The sequence below is a fragment of the Dendrobates tinctorius genome, unplaced genomic scaffold, assembly GCF_039654945.1.
Source record: "Dendrobates tinctorius isolate UK_male_01 unplaced genomic scaffold, ASM3965494v1 ptg000028l, whole genome shotgun sequence".
NCBI classification, from domain to species: Eukaryota; Metazoa; Chordata; class Amphibia; order Anura; family Dendrobatidae; genus Dendrobates; species Dendrobates tinctorius.
This window is the reverse complement of record NW_027361696.1, coordinates 49,715,982-49,734,725: the sequence shown is the minus strand read 5'-3', so window position 1 is coordinate 49,734,725 and position 18,744 is coordinate 49,715,982. Positions and strand designations below refer to the sequence as shown.

The 18,744-nt window shown below is 47.6% G+C and overlaps 1 protein-coding gene across 2 annotated transcripts in view; it reads left to right on the top strand.

Moving 5' to 3' along the window:
• LOC141085366 (phospholipase A2 inhibitor NAI-like) overlaps positions 1 to 16,814 on the top strand; it is a 50,474-nt gene extending 33,660 nt beyond the window's left edge. For both annotated transcript variants that reach the window (XM_073570657.1, XM_073570658.1), the window contains exons 4-5: positions 12,279 to 12,410; positions 15,911 to 16,814. In XM_073570657.1, coding sequence (XP_073426758.1) covers positions 12,279 to 12,410; positions 15,911 to 16,104 — 326 coding nt within the window. In that variant the 3' untranslated portion in view covers positions 16,105 to 16,814. The remainder of the gene's footprint in view (positions 1 to 12,278; positions 12,411 to 15,910) is intronic.
• The last annotated feature ends 1,930 nt before the right edge of the window (positions 16,815 to 18,744 follow it).

Genomic DNA, 18,744 nt, shown 5'->3' with positions numbered 1-18,744 from the left:
TGTCCTATGTTAGCACCACTCCGGATCCCTGCTCTGACAGACAGGGTATCCGGCGTGTCCCTTCACTCGCTGCGGTCGGTTGCCCCCTTCCTCATGCTTTGCATGCTTCCAGCAGAACTTCCAGTCAGGCTTCCAGCCAAGTCCTTAGGGCACTCATACGCATGCTCCTGCCCTCTTAAAGGGCCAGTGAGTGCACTTCCTATTTCCTCCCCAGCCAATGGCTGAGAGGCCTTATGTATATATTGCTTCCTCCCCACTGGGGAGGTGCCTGAGCAACCTTCCTGTTTGCTGTCTATGTTGTGTAAGGTTGTATACCAATCCCTACCGCACTCTGGTGCAAACTCTGCTGCATTCTAATACAAATTCTGCCTGCTGCTCCATTCAGTCTGTCCTCTGGGTCCAGCTGCTGCACATTCGTTTGTCTGCCCTGGAGTGGTATCTGGCGTTCATCGGGAACCAAGTCTAACCTCGCCATCTGAGGCTCTAGTGAACAGTCAGGTGCTCGCTTAGTCATGCCCCTCCAGGCTCTCTATGGTCCGTGGCATAGTGGTTCCACAAACCATATCCATGACAATTTGTTTAGGCCATGGACCCCGCTGGACCCTGGATCCTGATTGTTCAGACCATGTACCAGGAGCTCTGCTGACAGAAAGATGCACAGGAAGAGCTGTCTATACAGTTGCAGTCCATAAGCACCAAGTTGGAGGCCTTAAACATCTCTACATTGCAATCCATAACCACCAAGTTGGAGGCCTTAAACATCTCTCCAGTGTTCCCGCATGCTAAAGCAGCCGTGTCTTCTCCGGAGACTTCCCAGACAGTTTGCTTAGTTCAAGATCCAGGTCCCCGACTCGCAGCTCCACCACGCTTTGACAACAATCCGAAGCTCTGCCGCGGGTTCATCAATCAGTGCCGGCTACACTTTGAACTCCTTCCACATCACTTCCCGTCAGACCGAACAAAGGTGGAATTTCTTATGTCTCATCTTGGAGGTGGGGCCCTTGCGTGGTTGAATCCATTATGGGAGAGAAAGGACCCTATCATCTCCAATTTGACCATATTCTTGGAAGCCTTTCGCAAAGTATTCGATGAACCCGGGCGAACCACTTCTGCAGCTTCCACTCTTCTTCGCTTACGTCAGTCCAACTCGTCTGTGGGACAATATGCGGTACGCTTCCGTACTCTGGCGTCTGGGCTTGGTTGGAATAATGAAGCGTTGGTGGCAACATTCTGGGAGGACCTCCTGGAAACATAAAGAATGAGCTAGCTGGTCAAAATTTACCAACTACCTTTGACGACCTGATCACCCTCGCCATCCGTATAGAGCTTCGTTTCTGTAAGTGTGCCTGTGAAGTGGCTCCGTCTTTTCAAAGGCCACTTGTTCCTTCACCCTCCCTTGTCGTGGACTCATCTGGACCAGTAGTGTAGCTACCGGGGGGCAGAGGGAGCGGAGTCGTGTGTGTACGAGGTGTACGGAGCGGAGCCGTGTGTGTACGAGGTGTACGGAGCGGAGCCTTGTGTGTGTACGAAGTGTACGGAGCGGAGCCGCGTGTGTGTACTAAGTGAACGGAGCGGAGCCGCGTGTGTGTACAAAGTGTACGGAGCGTAGCCGCGTGTGTGTACGAAGTGTACGGAGCGGAGCCGCGTGTGTGTACGAAGTCTACTGAACGGAGCCGCGTGTGTGTACGAAGCGGAGCCGCATGTGTGTACGAAGTCTACTGAACGGAGCCGCGTGTGTGTACGAAGCGGAGCCGCGTGTGTGTACGAAGTGTACGGAGCGGAGCCGCGTGTGTGTACGAAGTCTACTGAACGGAGCCGCGTGTGTGTACGAAGTGTACGGAGCGGAGCCGTGTGTGTGTACGAAGTGTACAGAGCGGAACCGCGTGTGTGTACGGAGCGGAGCCGTGTGTGTGTACGAAGTGTACGGAGCGGAGCCACGTGTGTGTACGAAGTGTACGGAGTGGAGCCGCGTGTGTGTACGAAGTGTACGGAACGGAGCCACGTGTGTGTACGAAGTGTACGGAGCGGAGCCGCGTGTGTGTACGAGGTGTACGGAGCGGAGCCGCGTGTGTCTACGAAGTGTATGGAGCGGAGCCGCGTGTGTGTACGAGGTGTACGGAGCGGAGCCGCGTGTGTGTACGAGATGTACGGAGCGGAGCCGCGTGTGTACGAGTTGTACAGAGCGGAGCCGTGTGTGTGTACGAAGTGTACGGAGCGGAGCCGCGTGTGTGTACGAAGTGTACGGAGCGGAGCCGCGTGTGTGTACGAAGTCTACTGAACGGAGCCGCGTGTGTGTACGAAGTGTGTGGAAAGGAGCCGCGCGTGTGTACGAAGTGAACGGAGCGGAGCCGCGTGTGTGTATGAAGTGTACGGAGCAGAGCCGTGTGTGTGTACGGAGCGGAGCCGTGTGTGTACAAAGTGTACAGAGCGGAACCGCGTGTGTGTACGGAGCGGAGCTGTGTGTGTGTACGAAGTGTACGGAGCGAAGCCGCGTGTGTGTACCAAGTGTACGGAGCGGAACCGCGTGTGTGTATGGAGCGGAGCTGCGTGTGTGTACGAAGTGTATGGAGCAGAGCCGCGTGTGTGTACGAAGTGTAAGGAGCGGAGCCGCGTGTGTGTACGAAGTGTACGGAGCGGAGCATCGTGTGTCTACGAAGTGTACGGAGCGGAGCCGCGTGTGTCTACGAAGTGTACGGAGCGGAGCCGCGTGTGTGTACGAGGTGTACGGAGCGGAGCCGCGTGTGTGTATGAGATGTACGGAGCGGAGCCGCGTGTGTGTACGAGTTGTACGGAGCGGAGCCGTGTGTGTGTACGAAGTGTACGGAGCAAAGCCGCGTATGTGTACAAAGTGTACGGAGCGGAACCGCGTGTGTACGGAGCGGAGCTGCGTGTGTGTACGAAGTGTACGGAGCGAAGCCGCGTGTGTGTACAAAGTGTATGGAGTGGAACCGCGTGTGTGTACGGAGCGGAGCTGCGTGTGTGTATGAAGTGTATGGAGCAGAGTCGCGTGTGTGTACGAAGTGTAAGGAGCGGAGCCGCGTGTGTGTACGAATTGTACGGAGCGGAGCCGCGTGTGTCTACGAAGTGTACGGAGCGGAGCCACGTGTGTGTACGAAGTGTACGGAACTGAGCCGCGTGTGTGTACGAGGTGTACGGAGCGAAGCCGCGTGTGTGTACAAAGTGTACGGAGCGGAACCTCGTGTGTGTATGGAGCGGAGCTGCGTGTGTGTACGAAGTGTATGGAGCAGAGCCGCGTGTGTGTACGAAGTGTAAGGAGCGGAGCCGCGTGTGTGTACGAAGTGTACGGAGCGGAGCCGCGTGTGTCTACGAAGTGTACGGAGCGGAGCCGCGTGTGTCTACGAAGTGTACGGAGCGGAGCCGCGTGTGTGTACGAAGTGTACGGAGCGGAGCCGCGTGTGTGTACGAAGTGTACGGAACTGAGCCGTGTGTGTGTACGAGGTGTACGGAGCGGAGCCGCGTGTGTGTACGAGGTGTACGGAGCGGAGCCGTGTGTGTACGAGGTGTACGGAGCGGAGCCGCGTGTGTGTACGAAGTGTACGGAGTGGAGCCGCGTGTGTGTACGAAGTGTACGGAACGGAGCCGCGTGTATGTACGAAGTGTACGGAGCGGAGCCGCGTGTGTGTACGGAGCGGAGCCGCGTGTGTGTATGAAGTGTACGGAGCGGAGCCGCGTGTGTGTACGATGTGTACAGAGCAGAGCCACGTGTGTACGAGGTTTACGGAATGAAGCCGTGTGTGTACTGAGTGGAGCCATGTGTGTGCGAGGTGTATGGAGCGGAGCCGTGTGTACGCGGCATAGAAAGCGGAACGGTGTGTGTATGAGGTGTGCGGAGCTATGCGTGTACAAGGTGTGTGGTGGGGAGCATTCACACCTCCCAAAAATCTCGATTTTGAGAGAGTCTGCCCCGGTCGGGAGCTTAGTTTTCCCGCGGACACAGCAGTACACGACTGAGCCCCGCGGAGCACTTTAAAATTCGCACTTGACGTTCCATCGGAAGTGATGTGCTGGAAGCTCACTGGAAATTAGGTAATTTGGGGAGGAGAATGTGACGGAACCGTGGAGGCACTTCAGGGAGTGCTTCAGATCCATCACCGTGTCTCCTCCGACGGCGCGGACAGCGGGATCGCCTTGTACTCGGGGATGTCGGCCATGTGAGCGGATCATGATATGTTCTGCATCGGGAGGCTCAGGTGGGCACCACAATGGGAGCCGGGCTGCTGTAGTATCTTTATAGAATCTTTCTTTCTCTCTGTTCTTTCTTTCTCTCTCTGTTCTTTCTTTCTCTCTGTTCTTTCTTTCTCTATAATGTAGCCCCCTTCATATGGTATAATACAGCCCCCCCAGAGAATATAATGTAGTCCCTTCAGAATATAATGCAGCCCCCCTCATAGGGTATCATGCTGCCCCCTCATGGGGTATCATGCTGCCCCCTCATGGGGTATCATGCTGCCCTCCCTTATATGGGATATCTTGCTGCCCCCTTATACGGGATATCATGCTGCCCCCCATGATACAGGGTATCATGCTGCCCCCCATGGTACAGGGTATCATGCTGCCCCCCATGGTACAGGGTATCATGCTGCCCCCATCATACGGGGTATCATGCTGCCCTCCATCATACAGGGTATATCATGCTGCACCCTCATACGAGTATCATGCTGCCGCCCCCACCCCCATACGGAGTATCATAATCATGCAACCAGGACTCATTATATAAATTAAAAAAAAAAAAACTATACTCTCCTCGCTCCCACGCTGATTTCGGCGGCGGCTCTGCTCTGATGTCAGGAGCTGCGCTGCAGTCAGACCGGCAAAAGCGGGGACGCGATGAAGTGACGTCATCGTGCACCTGCTGTGTGTCAGAGGAAGAGGGTAATGATGGGAGAGGGAGCGCCATGTGACACTCTCTCTTCCATTTTCAAAGACAATTTAAGCGGGCACCATCAGTAAATAGTACAAAAATATAACCTACTGGGATCACCAAATTTACATAGAAGTACTATAGATTCTGAATAAAAGAAAGACTATGCAAAGAACTAATTCAGGATCACCACACTGATAACTAATAATTGTGAAAAAATCATGAATTTTATTGTACATCAGGTCATGAAACACTACACACAATAAAAACATTTAAAAACAAGGTAAGGGACTGTAACAAACAAAAGGTCCCATAGTCCACAGTATGTCCACCAACTGCCTAGACAATATACAAATCACATATAAATTACTATTTAGTAGTAGTATGCTGCTGGTTGTTCCATTTAGGTAAGACCATAGGTTGTGTCAAACAAGACCTGATACACAGTGGTTATAGTATACTCAGATAAAGTGTAATGTCATATCAAGCATAATAACTGAATAAATAACCACACAAAGAATGTGTTCAATCCCATTAGTCAATGGCTATAGCAAATCAGAAGTGAAATACTGAAAGATGCACTAGCCCTGGTTGTAGTATAGCTATACATCACCATTTCCCTATCAGGATAAGTATCGGAGTCCGGTCACCCAGTCATCCCAGTCAGCAGTCAGACAGGCAGCCCATCAGGTGGCATAAAGAAACCCACGCGTTCCGACACACAAGGTGTCTTCCTCAAGGTGAGTGTATCCCATCCCTGTGTACACCAGATATTTATATACTAAATTCATTAAAAGATAATGAAAAGATTATTACCAGCTGGGAGCCCTCAGCAATAGAGCGGTTGAAGTCAGAATCTCGGCACATGGTGTAATACGTGCTCTTCCGGGTATTACACCATGTGCCGAGATTCTGACTGGGATGACTGGGTGACCGGACTCCGATACTTATCCTGATAGGGAAATGGTGATGTATAGCTATACTACAACCAGGGCTAGTGCATCTTTCAGTATTTCACTTCTGATTTGCTATAGCCATTGACTAATGGGATTGAACACATTCTTTGTGTGGTTATTTATTCAGTTATTATGCTTGATATGACATTACACTTTATCTGAGTATACTATAACCACTGTGTATCAGGTCTTGTTTGACACAACCTATGGTCTTACCTAAATGGAACAACCAGCAGCATACTACTACTAAATAGTAATTTATATGTGATTTGTATATTGTCTAGGCAGTTGGTGGACATACTGTGGACTATGGGACCTTTTGTTTGTTACAGTCCCTTACCTTGTTTTTAAATGTTTTTATTGTGTGTAGTGTTTCATGACCTGATGTACAATAAAATTCATGATTTTTTTTCACAATTATTAGTTATCAGTGTGTGGTGATCCTAAATTAGTTCTTTGCATAGTCTTTCTTTTATTCAGACTCTCTCTTCCATTATTGCGGCGCGCACTGGGGGGCCGCGCTGACGCCGCAATAATGGAATGAATATATATATAGAGAGAGAGAGATTATTTTTGACAACAGTGCGGTCATCTGCTGAGATTCTCTGGTTAGGGGCCCACTCAGAAGTTTCGCCCCCCCCCCCCCGAACCAAAACCCTAGCTACGCCTCTGATCTGGACCCATGCAGATCGATCACCTTCCCCTTGCTAGACAGCGACTGAGGGATCAACATGCTAAAGGCCAGTACATGCATTGTGGAGACATGGGTCACTCCATTCGAGTCTGTCTGGTAAAACCGAAGAAGCTCCAGCATCTAGGGTCGGTAGGAGAGGCCTCCCTAGACAGAAAAGACATCTCCCTACCCCTGACCCTTAGGCTATGTGCACACACTGCGGATTCTGCTGCAGTTCCGCAGCGTTTTTGACCCTGCGGAACTGCAGCAGTTCTGCAGACATGGTACAGTACCATGTTACCCTATGGGTTTTAAAAACCGCTGTGCTCACGCTGCGTTTTTTTCCGCGCGGTTTTGCTGCGGTTTATAAACCGCAGCATGTCAATTGTTTCTGTGGATTCCGCTGCGGTTTCACACCTTTAACATAGTAGAGGTGTGAAACCGCAGGGGAAAACCGCAGGCCAAACCGCAGGTCACTTTACCTGCGGTTCCGTGCGAAAAAACCCGCAGGTGAATCCGCAGCGTGTGCACATAGCCTTACTGTGGCCGTGACAACTGGAGAATCCCAGTTTGTTGAGTCGGCGTATTTGGATTCTGGGGCAGCTGGAAAATTTTATCTTCCAGGCTGTAGTGGATCGGTTCCAAATCCCAGTTTATCCACTCAAGAACCCCCTGGCAATAACATCTGTTGATGGGAGAACTCTTCAGGAGATGGTTCGTCTGACTACTGAGCAGCTTGAGGTCTCTATTGGGATGTTTTATACTGACAGGATAGTCTTCTATGTCTATGTCTTCTATGTCCGTACGATTGCCCTATCGACTTGATTCCTGGATCTACACCCCCTAGACGCCGAATTTACCCTCTGTCCCCAGCTGAGACTCAAGCTATGTCGGACTACATTCAGGAGAATTTGGCCAGGGGGTTCATTCAGAAGTTCTTCTATCCTGCTGGGGCCAGGTTTTTCTTTGTTAAAAAGAAGGACGAATCACTGTAACCCTGTATAGACTATCAGGGCCTCAACCAGATCACGGTAAAAAATAAATACCCTATCCCATTGATCCCTGAGTTGTTTCATTGATTAAGGCCTGGATCACACTTCCGTTTTTTAAAATCCGTCAAAATCCGTTTTCCGCTAAAAAACGGAGCCGCCATTTTTTTTGCGGATCCGTTTTTTTGTTTTTTTGTCCCATAGACTTCCATTAGCGGCTACCGCGGATCCGTCAAAAAAAAGGATCCGTTTGCGGCAAAACGGAAACGGATCTGTTTTTTCACACTTTGGCGGATCCATGCGGATGCCAAAAAACGGATGTGTGAAACAGGCCTAAGAGGTGCCAGTATCTACACCAAATTAGACTTGAGCGGCGCCTACAATCTAGTCCGCATTCGTCGGGGAGACGAATGGAAGACGGCTTTCAACACCAGGGACGGACATTATGAATACCGAGTTATGCCCTTCGGCCTCAGTAAAGCACCGGCAGTTTTTCAAGAGTTTGTCAATTATATCTTCAGGGACCTGCTTTATTCCTGCGTGGTTGTGTATCTAGACAATATTCTGGTATTTTGCCCAAATCTGGCCTCCCACAGACGAGCAATTCGGCAAGTTTTTCAGCATCTTAGGGAGAAACGACTCTACGCCAAGTAAGAGAAATGCGTTTTTGAACAGTCCTCCCTTCCCTTCTTGGGATACATTATCTCAGATACCGGACGCAGGATAGATCCTGAGAAAGTCTCTTGCATCCTTAAATGGCCGTTGCCCGTTGGAGTCAAAGCCATCCAGAGATTCTTTGGCTTTGCTAACAACTATCATCACCAATTCATGCCTCACTGCTCCACTCTGACCGCTCCTACCTCTGCTATTACCCGAAAAGGAGCCGACCCCAAGAATTGGTACTCAGAGGCTGAGGAGGCCTTCCACTCTCTTAAATGGTCCATTTCCACTGCTCCTGTTCTGCATCGTCCGGATTTGAGCAAGCAGTTCTTCGTAGAGGTGGACGTATTGTCATTAGAGGCTGGAGCTGTGCTCATTCAGAAATCTTCCTCGAGTCGCAGCGTGTTCTGAGGTTTCTTCTCAAAGGCAGTCTCTGCTCCAGAACCTAACTACTGCATTGGTGATTGAGAGTTACTCATCATTAAGATGGCTTTGAAGGAGGGCACAGCTTATCCAGTAGTTATCTACACGGACCATAAGAACCTGGCATACCTCCAGTCCGTCCATAGACTTAATCCACTCCAAGCCAGGTGGTCTTTGTTTTTTGCCCGCTTTTTTTTTTTTGTTGCATATCAGGTCCAGTGACAAGAATGTCTGAGCCGATGCCCTTTCTCTCTCTTTTCTGTCTGGGGATCAAGAGGAGGATCCTCAGTTTATCATTGAACCATCCAAGATGGTCACTGTCGCTCCTGTCAGTCTGTCGCGAATTTCCCCAGGAAAGACCCTTGTGTCTGAATCCGAGAAGGAGCGAGTTATGTCTTGGGGCCACTCGTCCAAGGTGGCTGGTCACGCGGGAGAAAGGAAGACACTACAATTGATTTCCCGTCACTACTGGTGGCCATCCATGAGGAGGGAGATCTGTGCTTACGTGTCTACCTGTCCGATTTGTGCCCGCAATGAAGTCCCCAGACGACTTCCTACCAGTTCTCTCCTGCTGCTACCTGTACCAGCTGGTCCATGGCAACACATAGCTATGGATTTCATTTTGCCAGTATCCGAGGGTTGCACCGTCATCTGGGTAGTCATGGATCGCTTCTCCAAAATGGTGCATTTTACCCCATTGTCTTCTCTTCCGTTCACTTCTGAACTGGCTGACAGCTTCATGAAACATATTTTCCGCCTGCAAGAATTTCCTCGTCATTTTGTGTCCGATCGAGGTTCGCGGTTCACTTCCAGATTCTGACGAGCTCTCTGTAAACATCTGGATATCGTCTGGGATTTCTCCTCGACCTATCTCCCTCAGTCCAATGGGCAAGTGGAGCATGTCAACCAGGTCCTGGGCAACTAACTACCTGCAACACTTCATCAATGCCCACCATGATTGGGTGAAATTACTTCCCTGGGCTGAGTTCTCGTACAACAATCACATTGGTGAAACCTCGGGAGAGTCTCAGTTCTACATTGTGTTAGGATGGCAACCTAAGTTTCCCCTCCCGGTGATGGTTCCTTCTGACGTTCCTGCGGCAGATGTCCTCTCCAAGGATTTTGTAAAGTTGTGGGAAGACACCAAAGCCACTTTAGAAGCTTCCTCTGCCCGCATGAAGAGACATGCAGACAAAAGGGTTCTGGATCCTCCGTGCTTCTGCCCTGGTGACTAGGTATGGCTCTCGTCCAGGTACGTCCGGCTGAAGGTTCCCTTTTACAAGCTGGGTCCTCATTTTATCGGGCCTTTCGAAGTATAGAAGCCGATCAACGAGGTCTCCTATAAATTGAAGCTGCTTCCTTCATTACGGATTCCGAATTCCTTCCATATATCTCTGCTGAAGCCAGTCATCCTGAGTCCCTTCTTCAAGGATCCCAGTACCACACCCATGCCAACTGCCTTGGATGATGTTTTTGAAGTGGCGAACATATTGGCCATGAAGAAGGTATGAGGCAAGACCTTCTTCCTTGTTGACTGGATGGGATTTGGTCCCGAAGATGGATCCTGGGAGCCAAAGGAAAACATTCACGCTCCAATTCTCCTCCGGAAATTCCTCGATGGCCTGAAGAGGAGGGGGCGTAAAGGGGGGATACTGTTAGCACCACACTAGATCCCTGATCTGACAGGCAAGGTCTCTGTTGTGTCACTTCATTCACCTGTGCTGCTGTCGGTTTCCCCCTTCCTCATACTTTGCATGCTTCCAACAGAGCTTTAAGCCATGTCCTTAGGGCACTCGCGTGTGTGCTCCCGCCCTCTTAAAGGGCCAGCACATGCACTTGCTATTTGCTCCCCAGCCAATGGCTGAGAGGCATTATGTATATATTGCTTCCTCCCCACTGGGGAGGTGCCTGAGCAACCTTCCTGTTTGCTGTCTATGTTGTGTATGGTTGCATACCAATCCTTGCCGCACACTAATGCAAATCCCTGCCTGCTGCACTCTGATGCAAACTCTGCTGCATGCTAATACAAATTCTGCCTTCTGCTCCATCCAGTCTGTCCTCTGGGTTCAGTTGCTGCGCGTCCATTGGTCTGCCTTGACGTGACACCTGGCGTTCATCGGGAGCCAAGTCTAACTTCACCATCAGAGGCTCTAGTGAACAGTCAGGTGCTCACTTAGGCCTGGATCACACTTCCATTTTTTAAAATCCGTCCAAATCTGTCATTTTCCTTTAAAAAACGGATCCGCCATTTTTTTGGAGGATCCGTTTTTTGGTCCCATAGACTTCCATTAGCGGTTACCGCGGATCCGTCAAAAAAAATGGATCCGTTTGCATCCGTTTGCGGTAAAACGGAAACGGATCCATTTTTTCACACAAAAACGGATGCAAAAAACGGATGGCGGATGCCAAAAAACGGATGTGTGAAACAGGCCTTAGTCACGTCCCTCCAGGCTCTCCACAAACCACGTCCGTGACATCCTGTAGCCCATCTCAGCCTTATGCAGGTCTACAATTTTGTTTGTAAATTTGCTTTAATCTGTAAGCATAACGCAAACCTGTATTATGTAGAGAAATGCGCACAGGACCTTCTGCTAAAACACGTGACAAAAGTTGTAATTTTCATTGGTCCTTGACGAGTATAAGGTTTGTGTCATGTAATTAATTTTCAGCTGTGAAAAAGATCTGTTCAGGATCGAAACGCGTAGCTGATGCTTTAGTGCCCCACAGCACATCCATTTGCTTATGAGGAGAAAGCCAATTTACTGGAATTTTTTATTTTGAAATAAAGTAAGCATTTTTATTAGCTGGAACGTTCCTGTTTTTTCTGTCTACAATTTTGTCCCTGGTGTCCTTAGACAGCTCTTTGGTCTTGGCCATGGTGCAGAGGTTGGAGTGTGATTGAGTGTGTGGACAGGTGTCTTTTATACAGGTAACAAGTGTAAACAGGTGCAATTAATATAGGTAATGAGTGCAGATTAGGAGGGCTTCTTAAAGAAGAACAGGTCTGTGAGAGCCAGAATTCTTATTGGTTGGTCGGTGATCAAATACTTATTTCATGGAATAAAATGAAATGTATGTAAAAATCATACAATGTGATTTTCTGGATTTTATTTTTAGATTCTATGTTAACGGCACATTGTCACCAGACTGCATCATTTTTGCCCCCAATGAGAGAGATTAATAACGTGCAAGTGGCTTTCTCCCACCTGTCACTAGTGGGCACATACGGGAGGTAGTGTAAAGCAGTGCTAGCGAGTGTTGGCTGTGCACAGTTATTTTTCTTCCCCTCTCACACTCATGCAAGCTCAGTTTGGCCAAGCATGCATGTGTTCTGGATGAGGGGCTGAAGAGAGCATTGGGCATGCAGAGATTCGATATGCCTGATCCTATTATCCCAAACACCTACGGAACAAAAGTCGGACAAACATCCACTATTAAGTAAGTGGCAGCCCACTTCTGGGTTTGACCAATGTTAGGCCGGTTTCACATGGCCAACGTTCACCCTTGCATATCAACAGCCTCACATATCACTATGGGTCGGGTCAGGAGACCCTCGGCCGGTCTGGACATTGCAGTCCGTACTTGAACTTTGGTTACTTTAATTGGCGTAGTGAGCGATCAGTGGTAAGAACATCACCTGGTTTATAGGAAAAAAATGTAAATGGCCATCTCTGTCTCTTTGTATACTTTGCCAGTACCAAAAGTCATGAGTGAAAACAAGGTGGCGTGTATGACATGCAATGAACCCAATGAGAAATGCAAAAACGCAATCAAAATCAAGTGCACCGGAGAAGAGAAAAAGTGCGCGAGCTACACTGCCATAGACGGTAAGTACCTGCACCGCCATAATCTCAACTCATACCCGCTACACTACACCGTTCTTAGTCACATATGTCCTCGAGTCACATATGACCTCCTCTGTCACATTACTTAAACTCCTATCCAGGCTTCTCTTACTAATCTCTATCTAGCAACCAATATGGCCACCATCCCAGATCCCGAGAGGCTTGTTCCTCAACTTTCCTAAACTACATTAAAGTCTAAACTTTCCTAGTTGGGCAGTGATTTGCGTTAGCAAAGCGGCCATATTGCCTTGATAACATTTTTAGCTCCCGCATAGTGATGAGCGAGTATACTCGTTGCTCGGGTCTCCCCGAGCAGGCTCGAGCGGTCTCTGAGTATTTTGACATGTTCGGAGATTTAGTTTTCGTCGCCTCAGCTGCATGTTTATGTAAAGCGCCATGGAATAAATGGCGCAATAATAAAAATAATAATGTTTTATGGCTGCTGGACAGGCTGAATACATGTGTGGAATGCCAGTTTGATAGGGAATCCCCACATGTATTCAGGCTGTCCAGCAGCCATAAATCATGCAGCTGAGCCGACGAAAACTAAATCTCCGAGCACGCCAAAATACTCGGAGATCACCTGAGCAACGAGTATAATCGCTCATCACTACTCCCGCATGACATGGGGTGTACTTTATTTCTGCATCGGTGTCCCCTGCCAACCTAAAACAGCTAAGCTCCTGCTGAAAATCACAGGAAGAGAGATAGCTCCAATCTTGGCCATTTCACTGTTTGTCAGGAGCAAACAGATCATGATCAAAGGGGACATCCTGCTTTGATTAGATCACAGGCTTTCCCAGGGACACAATAGAGGACTGCTGTGCATCTTGTTTCAGCAAAGAGCCGCGACAACATGCAAGTCAAAAAAATCTTGGGATCTGCGCGTTACAGCATCATCAGCGAAGTAAGGGTACTGTCACACTTATCGATGTACCAGCGATCCCGACCAGCGATATGACGCGGTCAGGATCGCTGGTGCATCGCTAAGTGGTCGCTAGTGAGCTGCCACACAAGCAGACCTCACAGCGACATCGCTGGGGACGGGGGTCGCTACTTACCTGTCAGACGAGGCGATCCTGACGTCCTCCTGCCCGCGTCCATGCCTCGCTCGTCTGCGCCACAGGAAGCGCAGCAGGAAGTGGCCGACGAGAAATGGTCCAGGACCTTCTTGCGTGACCAACGATGAGCAGCGGGGGAGCCGGTCGGAGGTAAGTATCAGACACAGCGATATCGCTAGCAATATCGCTGCAACGTCACAAAACCAGTGACTTTACAGCGATATTGTTAGCGATATCGCAGTGTGTAACGGGGGCTTAAGATTTATAAGCTTTAGCTTTAGCCTTAGAAAAAGTTTTATAAAGCTGTTTGAAAAAGGACCTGGCTATGTTAACATTAGCAACCAATCACATCACAGCATTCACTTCTTACAGAGCTTTTTAAAAAAGTGAAAGCTGCATTGTGATTGGTTGCTATGGACTTCAAAGACAGGTCCTCTCATTTCATAAATTTGCCCATAGCAAACGACTGCACCATAGTGACAAAGTAGCTTGCATTGGTGTGGAGGACTAAGATAATACATTACAAGTTAAAAATAAATAAACATAAAATAAAAATATTTATAATACATTAAAAATGTCACAAACAAGGTACACACAGATAAAGTTCAAAAACCATAATTATTTAGTACAAAGCTAATGATATTAAAAATGGGGGGGGGGTAATCAGCCATTCTTTTTTAATAACTAAGCCAGTCTCAGTGTGGGCTAAAAAAAAACACAAAAAAAAAGATACTGATCCAATTAAGTCGTTAAAAAAACACCCAGAAGGCTGCACAACCCCTTTAAAACAAAATTACACATAATTAATACAAAATACATAAGAATATATATAATTTTATATATATATATATATATATATATATATATATATAAAACCTCCTTAGTAATGAAATTGCAACACCAGGAGGAAATCTCATGGAAATATGGAAGTCACAGGATGGATAGACGTGTCACTGATCTGCAAATGATGAAAAAATGGAAAGAACATTTTCAAAACATTTTGATCTGTTCAGTACGGAGTATGAGAGCCACAAGCAGATATCACGGCACTTCCAACCTCGGGTGCCATCAGTGAGGTTATTAATGGTCGTCTGAGTAAGATTCTGCCACTGAATGCACTTAGGTGAATCATCAAGATCCGCTGCTGGCAGCTCCTCTGAAATCACAGAGCAATGACGTCCTAGTTGTGGTCGATGGGAGACAAGATCGGAGACGCTGCAGCCATGTGATCACGTTTAGGCGACGCAGGCTGTTCACAACATGCAGCCTGGCCTTGTCTTGTTGAAAATTGAATACGAGAACATTTTTGAAAAATGGCCGCACCACTGGTTACACGACAAAATCAATATAATCCGAGCTGTTAGTGTAGTTTGACACCTCCATGTGCAGGATTTAACACTTTTTCAGAAGCAAAAGATCTGCAAAATGTAATGCCTGTACCAGTCCTCTTGGACATTTGTCTTGGACACAATGATAGCTTGAGATTGGTCTAGAGTCTACGTGGAAATTGGGATGTAGAGGCCTAAACAGGGAACCTAAAAGTGTCCCAGGAGCCATTTTTCAACACGACACATTCAGATTGCATGTTTCTGGTGCTACTATAAGCAGTCTACATGTGCCACCATGGCGTACAGCGTCACCAGACTTGTCATCCATCGAGCACCTCTGGGACGTCTTTGCTCGGTAATTGCAGAGGAAGCTGCCAGCAGTGGATCTTGATAATTCACCCAAGTGCATTCAGTGAGGCAAAACCTTCCTCAGACAACCATTAATAACCTGTCTGATAACATAGCAGCCATGACTTTAAGGGTGTGTGCACACGTTGCGGATTCTGCTGCGGATCCGCAGCGGATTTGGCCCTGCTTATCCACAGCAGATTCTGCTGCATTGTACAGTACCATTAAAGTCAACCTAAAATCAAAAATGCTGTGCACATGCTGCGGATTTTGCCGCGCGGATTTTGCCGCGCGGATTTTCTGAGGATTTAAATCCGCAGCATGTCAATTCTTTGTGCGGATCCGCAGTGTTTTGACACCTGCTCCTTTATGTGCACATACCCTATCTGCGCTCATACTCCGTACTGAATAAATCGAGATGTTTTTGAAAACATTTCCGCTGATTTCCACAACTTTTCCTTTCTGGTGTTGCAATTTTAATGTCGAGGAGTGAATTTTAATAATATAATAATATTATATTTGTATATTGATATTTATTATTGTTCTACAATTAACAGTAGTAATAAGAATAATAGAATAAAATATGGCAAAAATACTTTTCCAAAAATATTTTTTTCCTTATTTACATCCCCTCAAAAAACAATTAGAAATCGTAGAGTATTTTATATGTATCTCTTAATGACAATGAAAGAAGAATTAATAACAAATGTCCATATGACCACTATAATCTTTGTCTTTCCAACAGCGAAGACAAAGGTGTCACACTCAGCTCAAGCGTGCGTCACCGAGAACGTGTGTGCAATGAAGAACGTGACTGTCCTGCCCTACGACCAGATTCTCACCAAACAGTTCGACTGTTCTAACCAAGCACCAGCGCTTCTCCCCGGCCTTCTGTTCCCTGCGGCCATTGGGATTGCGATGCTCAAGCTGCTATCATAATATTCCACCTCATATATCACCCCCATTCCCCAAGGAGACTTCATGTGGACCCTTCACGGGCGAGAATGCATTGCGGAGACGTATCTACCGTATACAAATGGGGCAATGCATGTGTAACCGCAGGTATATCTATATAACAGCTCCGAATTATGTATAAATGTATGTGCAGAAATTATATTATTATATGGGTCGTGTACAACAGCAACTGCATGGCTACCAAGCTACTCGGACACATTACTGCACCCTCCGAGGTGCCCACCGAGCCCTGCCACCATACTACATAGCAAGTAATATACTCCAAATAGCCTCATGGTCAGCAGCCTATTAATCCATCTGTCATGGAACTACAACTTCCAGCAGTTTCCAACAGCAGAAGCGATGCAGGTCACTGCCCTCACCCCTTTTCTCTGCAAATAGTAGAACTACAAGCCTCAGCACTCCTACACTTTGGTTGAACATCTCCTTCACAAAAGACTCTCATGAGCATGATGGGACTTGTAGTTCCCTAAATAAAAGAAACACCCTTCCCACCCTCCCTGATTGCTGGAAATGTTACCTGACCGGTGAGACATGCTTTGTGTATGGAACACGCTATATACACCACGATCCTCTGTGATTCTTGAAATGTTGCTATGATTGCATTTCGTCAATAGTGTTTTTTGAACCATAAATTAAATTAATAATTAAATATAATTTTTTTTTTAATAAAACCTGACTGGACTCTTTGTTGATCCTGCACTTGCATGCTGTCCGATAACACTGATTATAGATCACTTGGAAGGGAACATTGATCACGAGTCCCCCGAAAACAGTAGTACTGGTATTAACCGGAGCAGTCGGTACATTTTTAGCTTTGGAAGTGTCTCGAAAAGTATAATGCCTTGCGAAAGTAGTTGGCTCCCTGGAACTTTTCAACCTTTTCCCACATATCATGCTTCAAATATAAAGATACCAAATGTAAATTTTTGGTGAAGAATCAACAACAAGTTGGACACATTTGTGAAGTTGAACGAAATTTATTGGTTACCGTATATACTCGTGTATAAGCCGACCCGTGTATAAGCCGACCCCCCTAATTTTGCCATAAAAAAACTGGGAAAACTTATTGACTTGTGTATAAGCCGAGGGTGGAATCTATAGACTATGCCCCCATATGCTGCTCCATAGTTTATGCCCCCATATGCTGCCCCATAGACTCTGCCCCCATATGCTGCTCCATAGTTTATGCTCCCATATGCTGCTCCATAGAATATGCCCCCATGTGCTGCTCCATAGATTATGCCCCCATATGCGTCTCCATAGTTCTTGCCCTCCATATGCTTCTCCATAGTTTTTGCCCCCCATATGCTGCTCCATAGACTATGCCCCCATATGCTGCTCCATAGACTATGCCCCCATATGCTGCAAAAAAAAACCCGCCATACTCACCTCCCCTGGGTCCATCGCCGCTGTCTGCCGCTTCTTGTGTCAGTGACTGTTCAGCCAGCAGAGGGGCGGCGCGCACTAACCACGTCATCGGGCCCCCTGCTGCCTAAACGTCACTGACACAGGATGCAGCAGAAACAGCGGTGAGCAGCGATGGACCGGGGGACAGGTGATTATCGCTATACTCACCCATCCTGCCGCGGTCTCTGCAGCCTCGCTTCTCCACTGTCTCCCTTCCTGTCTTCAGCGGTCAAGTGGTACTGCTCATTACACTCTTGAATATGCGCATATTCATGAGTGTAATGAGCGGTACCACGTGACCGCTGAAGACAGGAAGGGAGGCAGTGGAGAAGCGAGGCTGCAGAAACCGCGGCAGGACAGGTAAGTATGATCTCTGACACCCCCGCTCCCCCGCCGACCCCCAGGTATATGACCCGTGTACAAGCCGAAAGAGGGACTTGCAGCCCCAAAAATGGGCTGAAAAGCCCGGCTTATACACGAGTATATACAGTATTCTACATTTTTGTGGAAATTCAAAAACTGAAAAGTGGGGCGTGCAATATTATTCGGCCCCTTTACTTCCAGTGCAGCAAACTCACTCCAGAAGTTCATTGTGGATCTCTGAATGATCCAATGTTGTCCTAAATGACTAATGATGATAAATATAATTCACCTGTGTGTAATCAAGTCTCCTTATAAATGCACCTGCTCTGTGATAGTCTCAGAGAGCATCATGAAGACCAAGGAACACAACAGGCAGGTTCATGATACTGTTGTGGAGAAGTTTAAAGCCGGATTTGGATACAAAATTATTTCCAAAACTTTAACCATCCCAAGGAGCACTGTGCAAGCGATCATATTGAAATGGAAGGAGTATCATACCATTGTAAATCTACCAAGACCCGGCCGTCCCTCTAAACTTTCATCTCAAACAAGAAGACTGATCAGAGATGCAGCCAAGAGGCCCATGATCACTCTGGATGAACTGCAGAGATCTACAGCTGAGGTGGGACAGTCTGTCCATAGGACAACAATCAGTTGTACACTGCACAAATCTGGCCTTTATGGAAGAGTGGCAAGAAGAAAGCCATTTCTCAAAGATATCCATAAAAAGTGTTGTTTAAAGTTTGCAACAAGCCACCTGGGAGACACACCAAACATGTGGAAGAAGGTGCTCTGGTCAGATGAAACCAAAATCGAACTTTTTGGCAACAA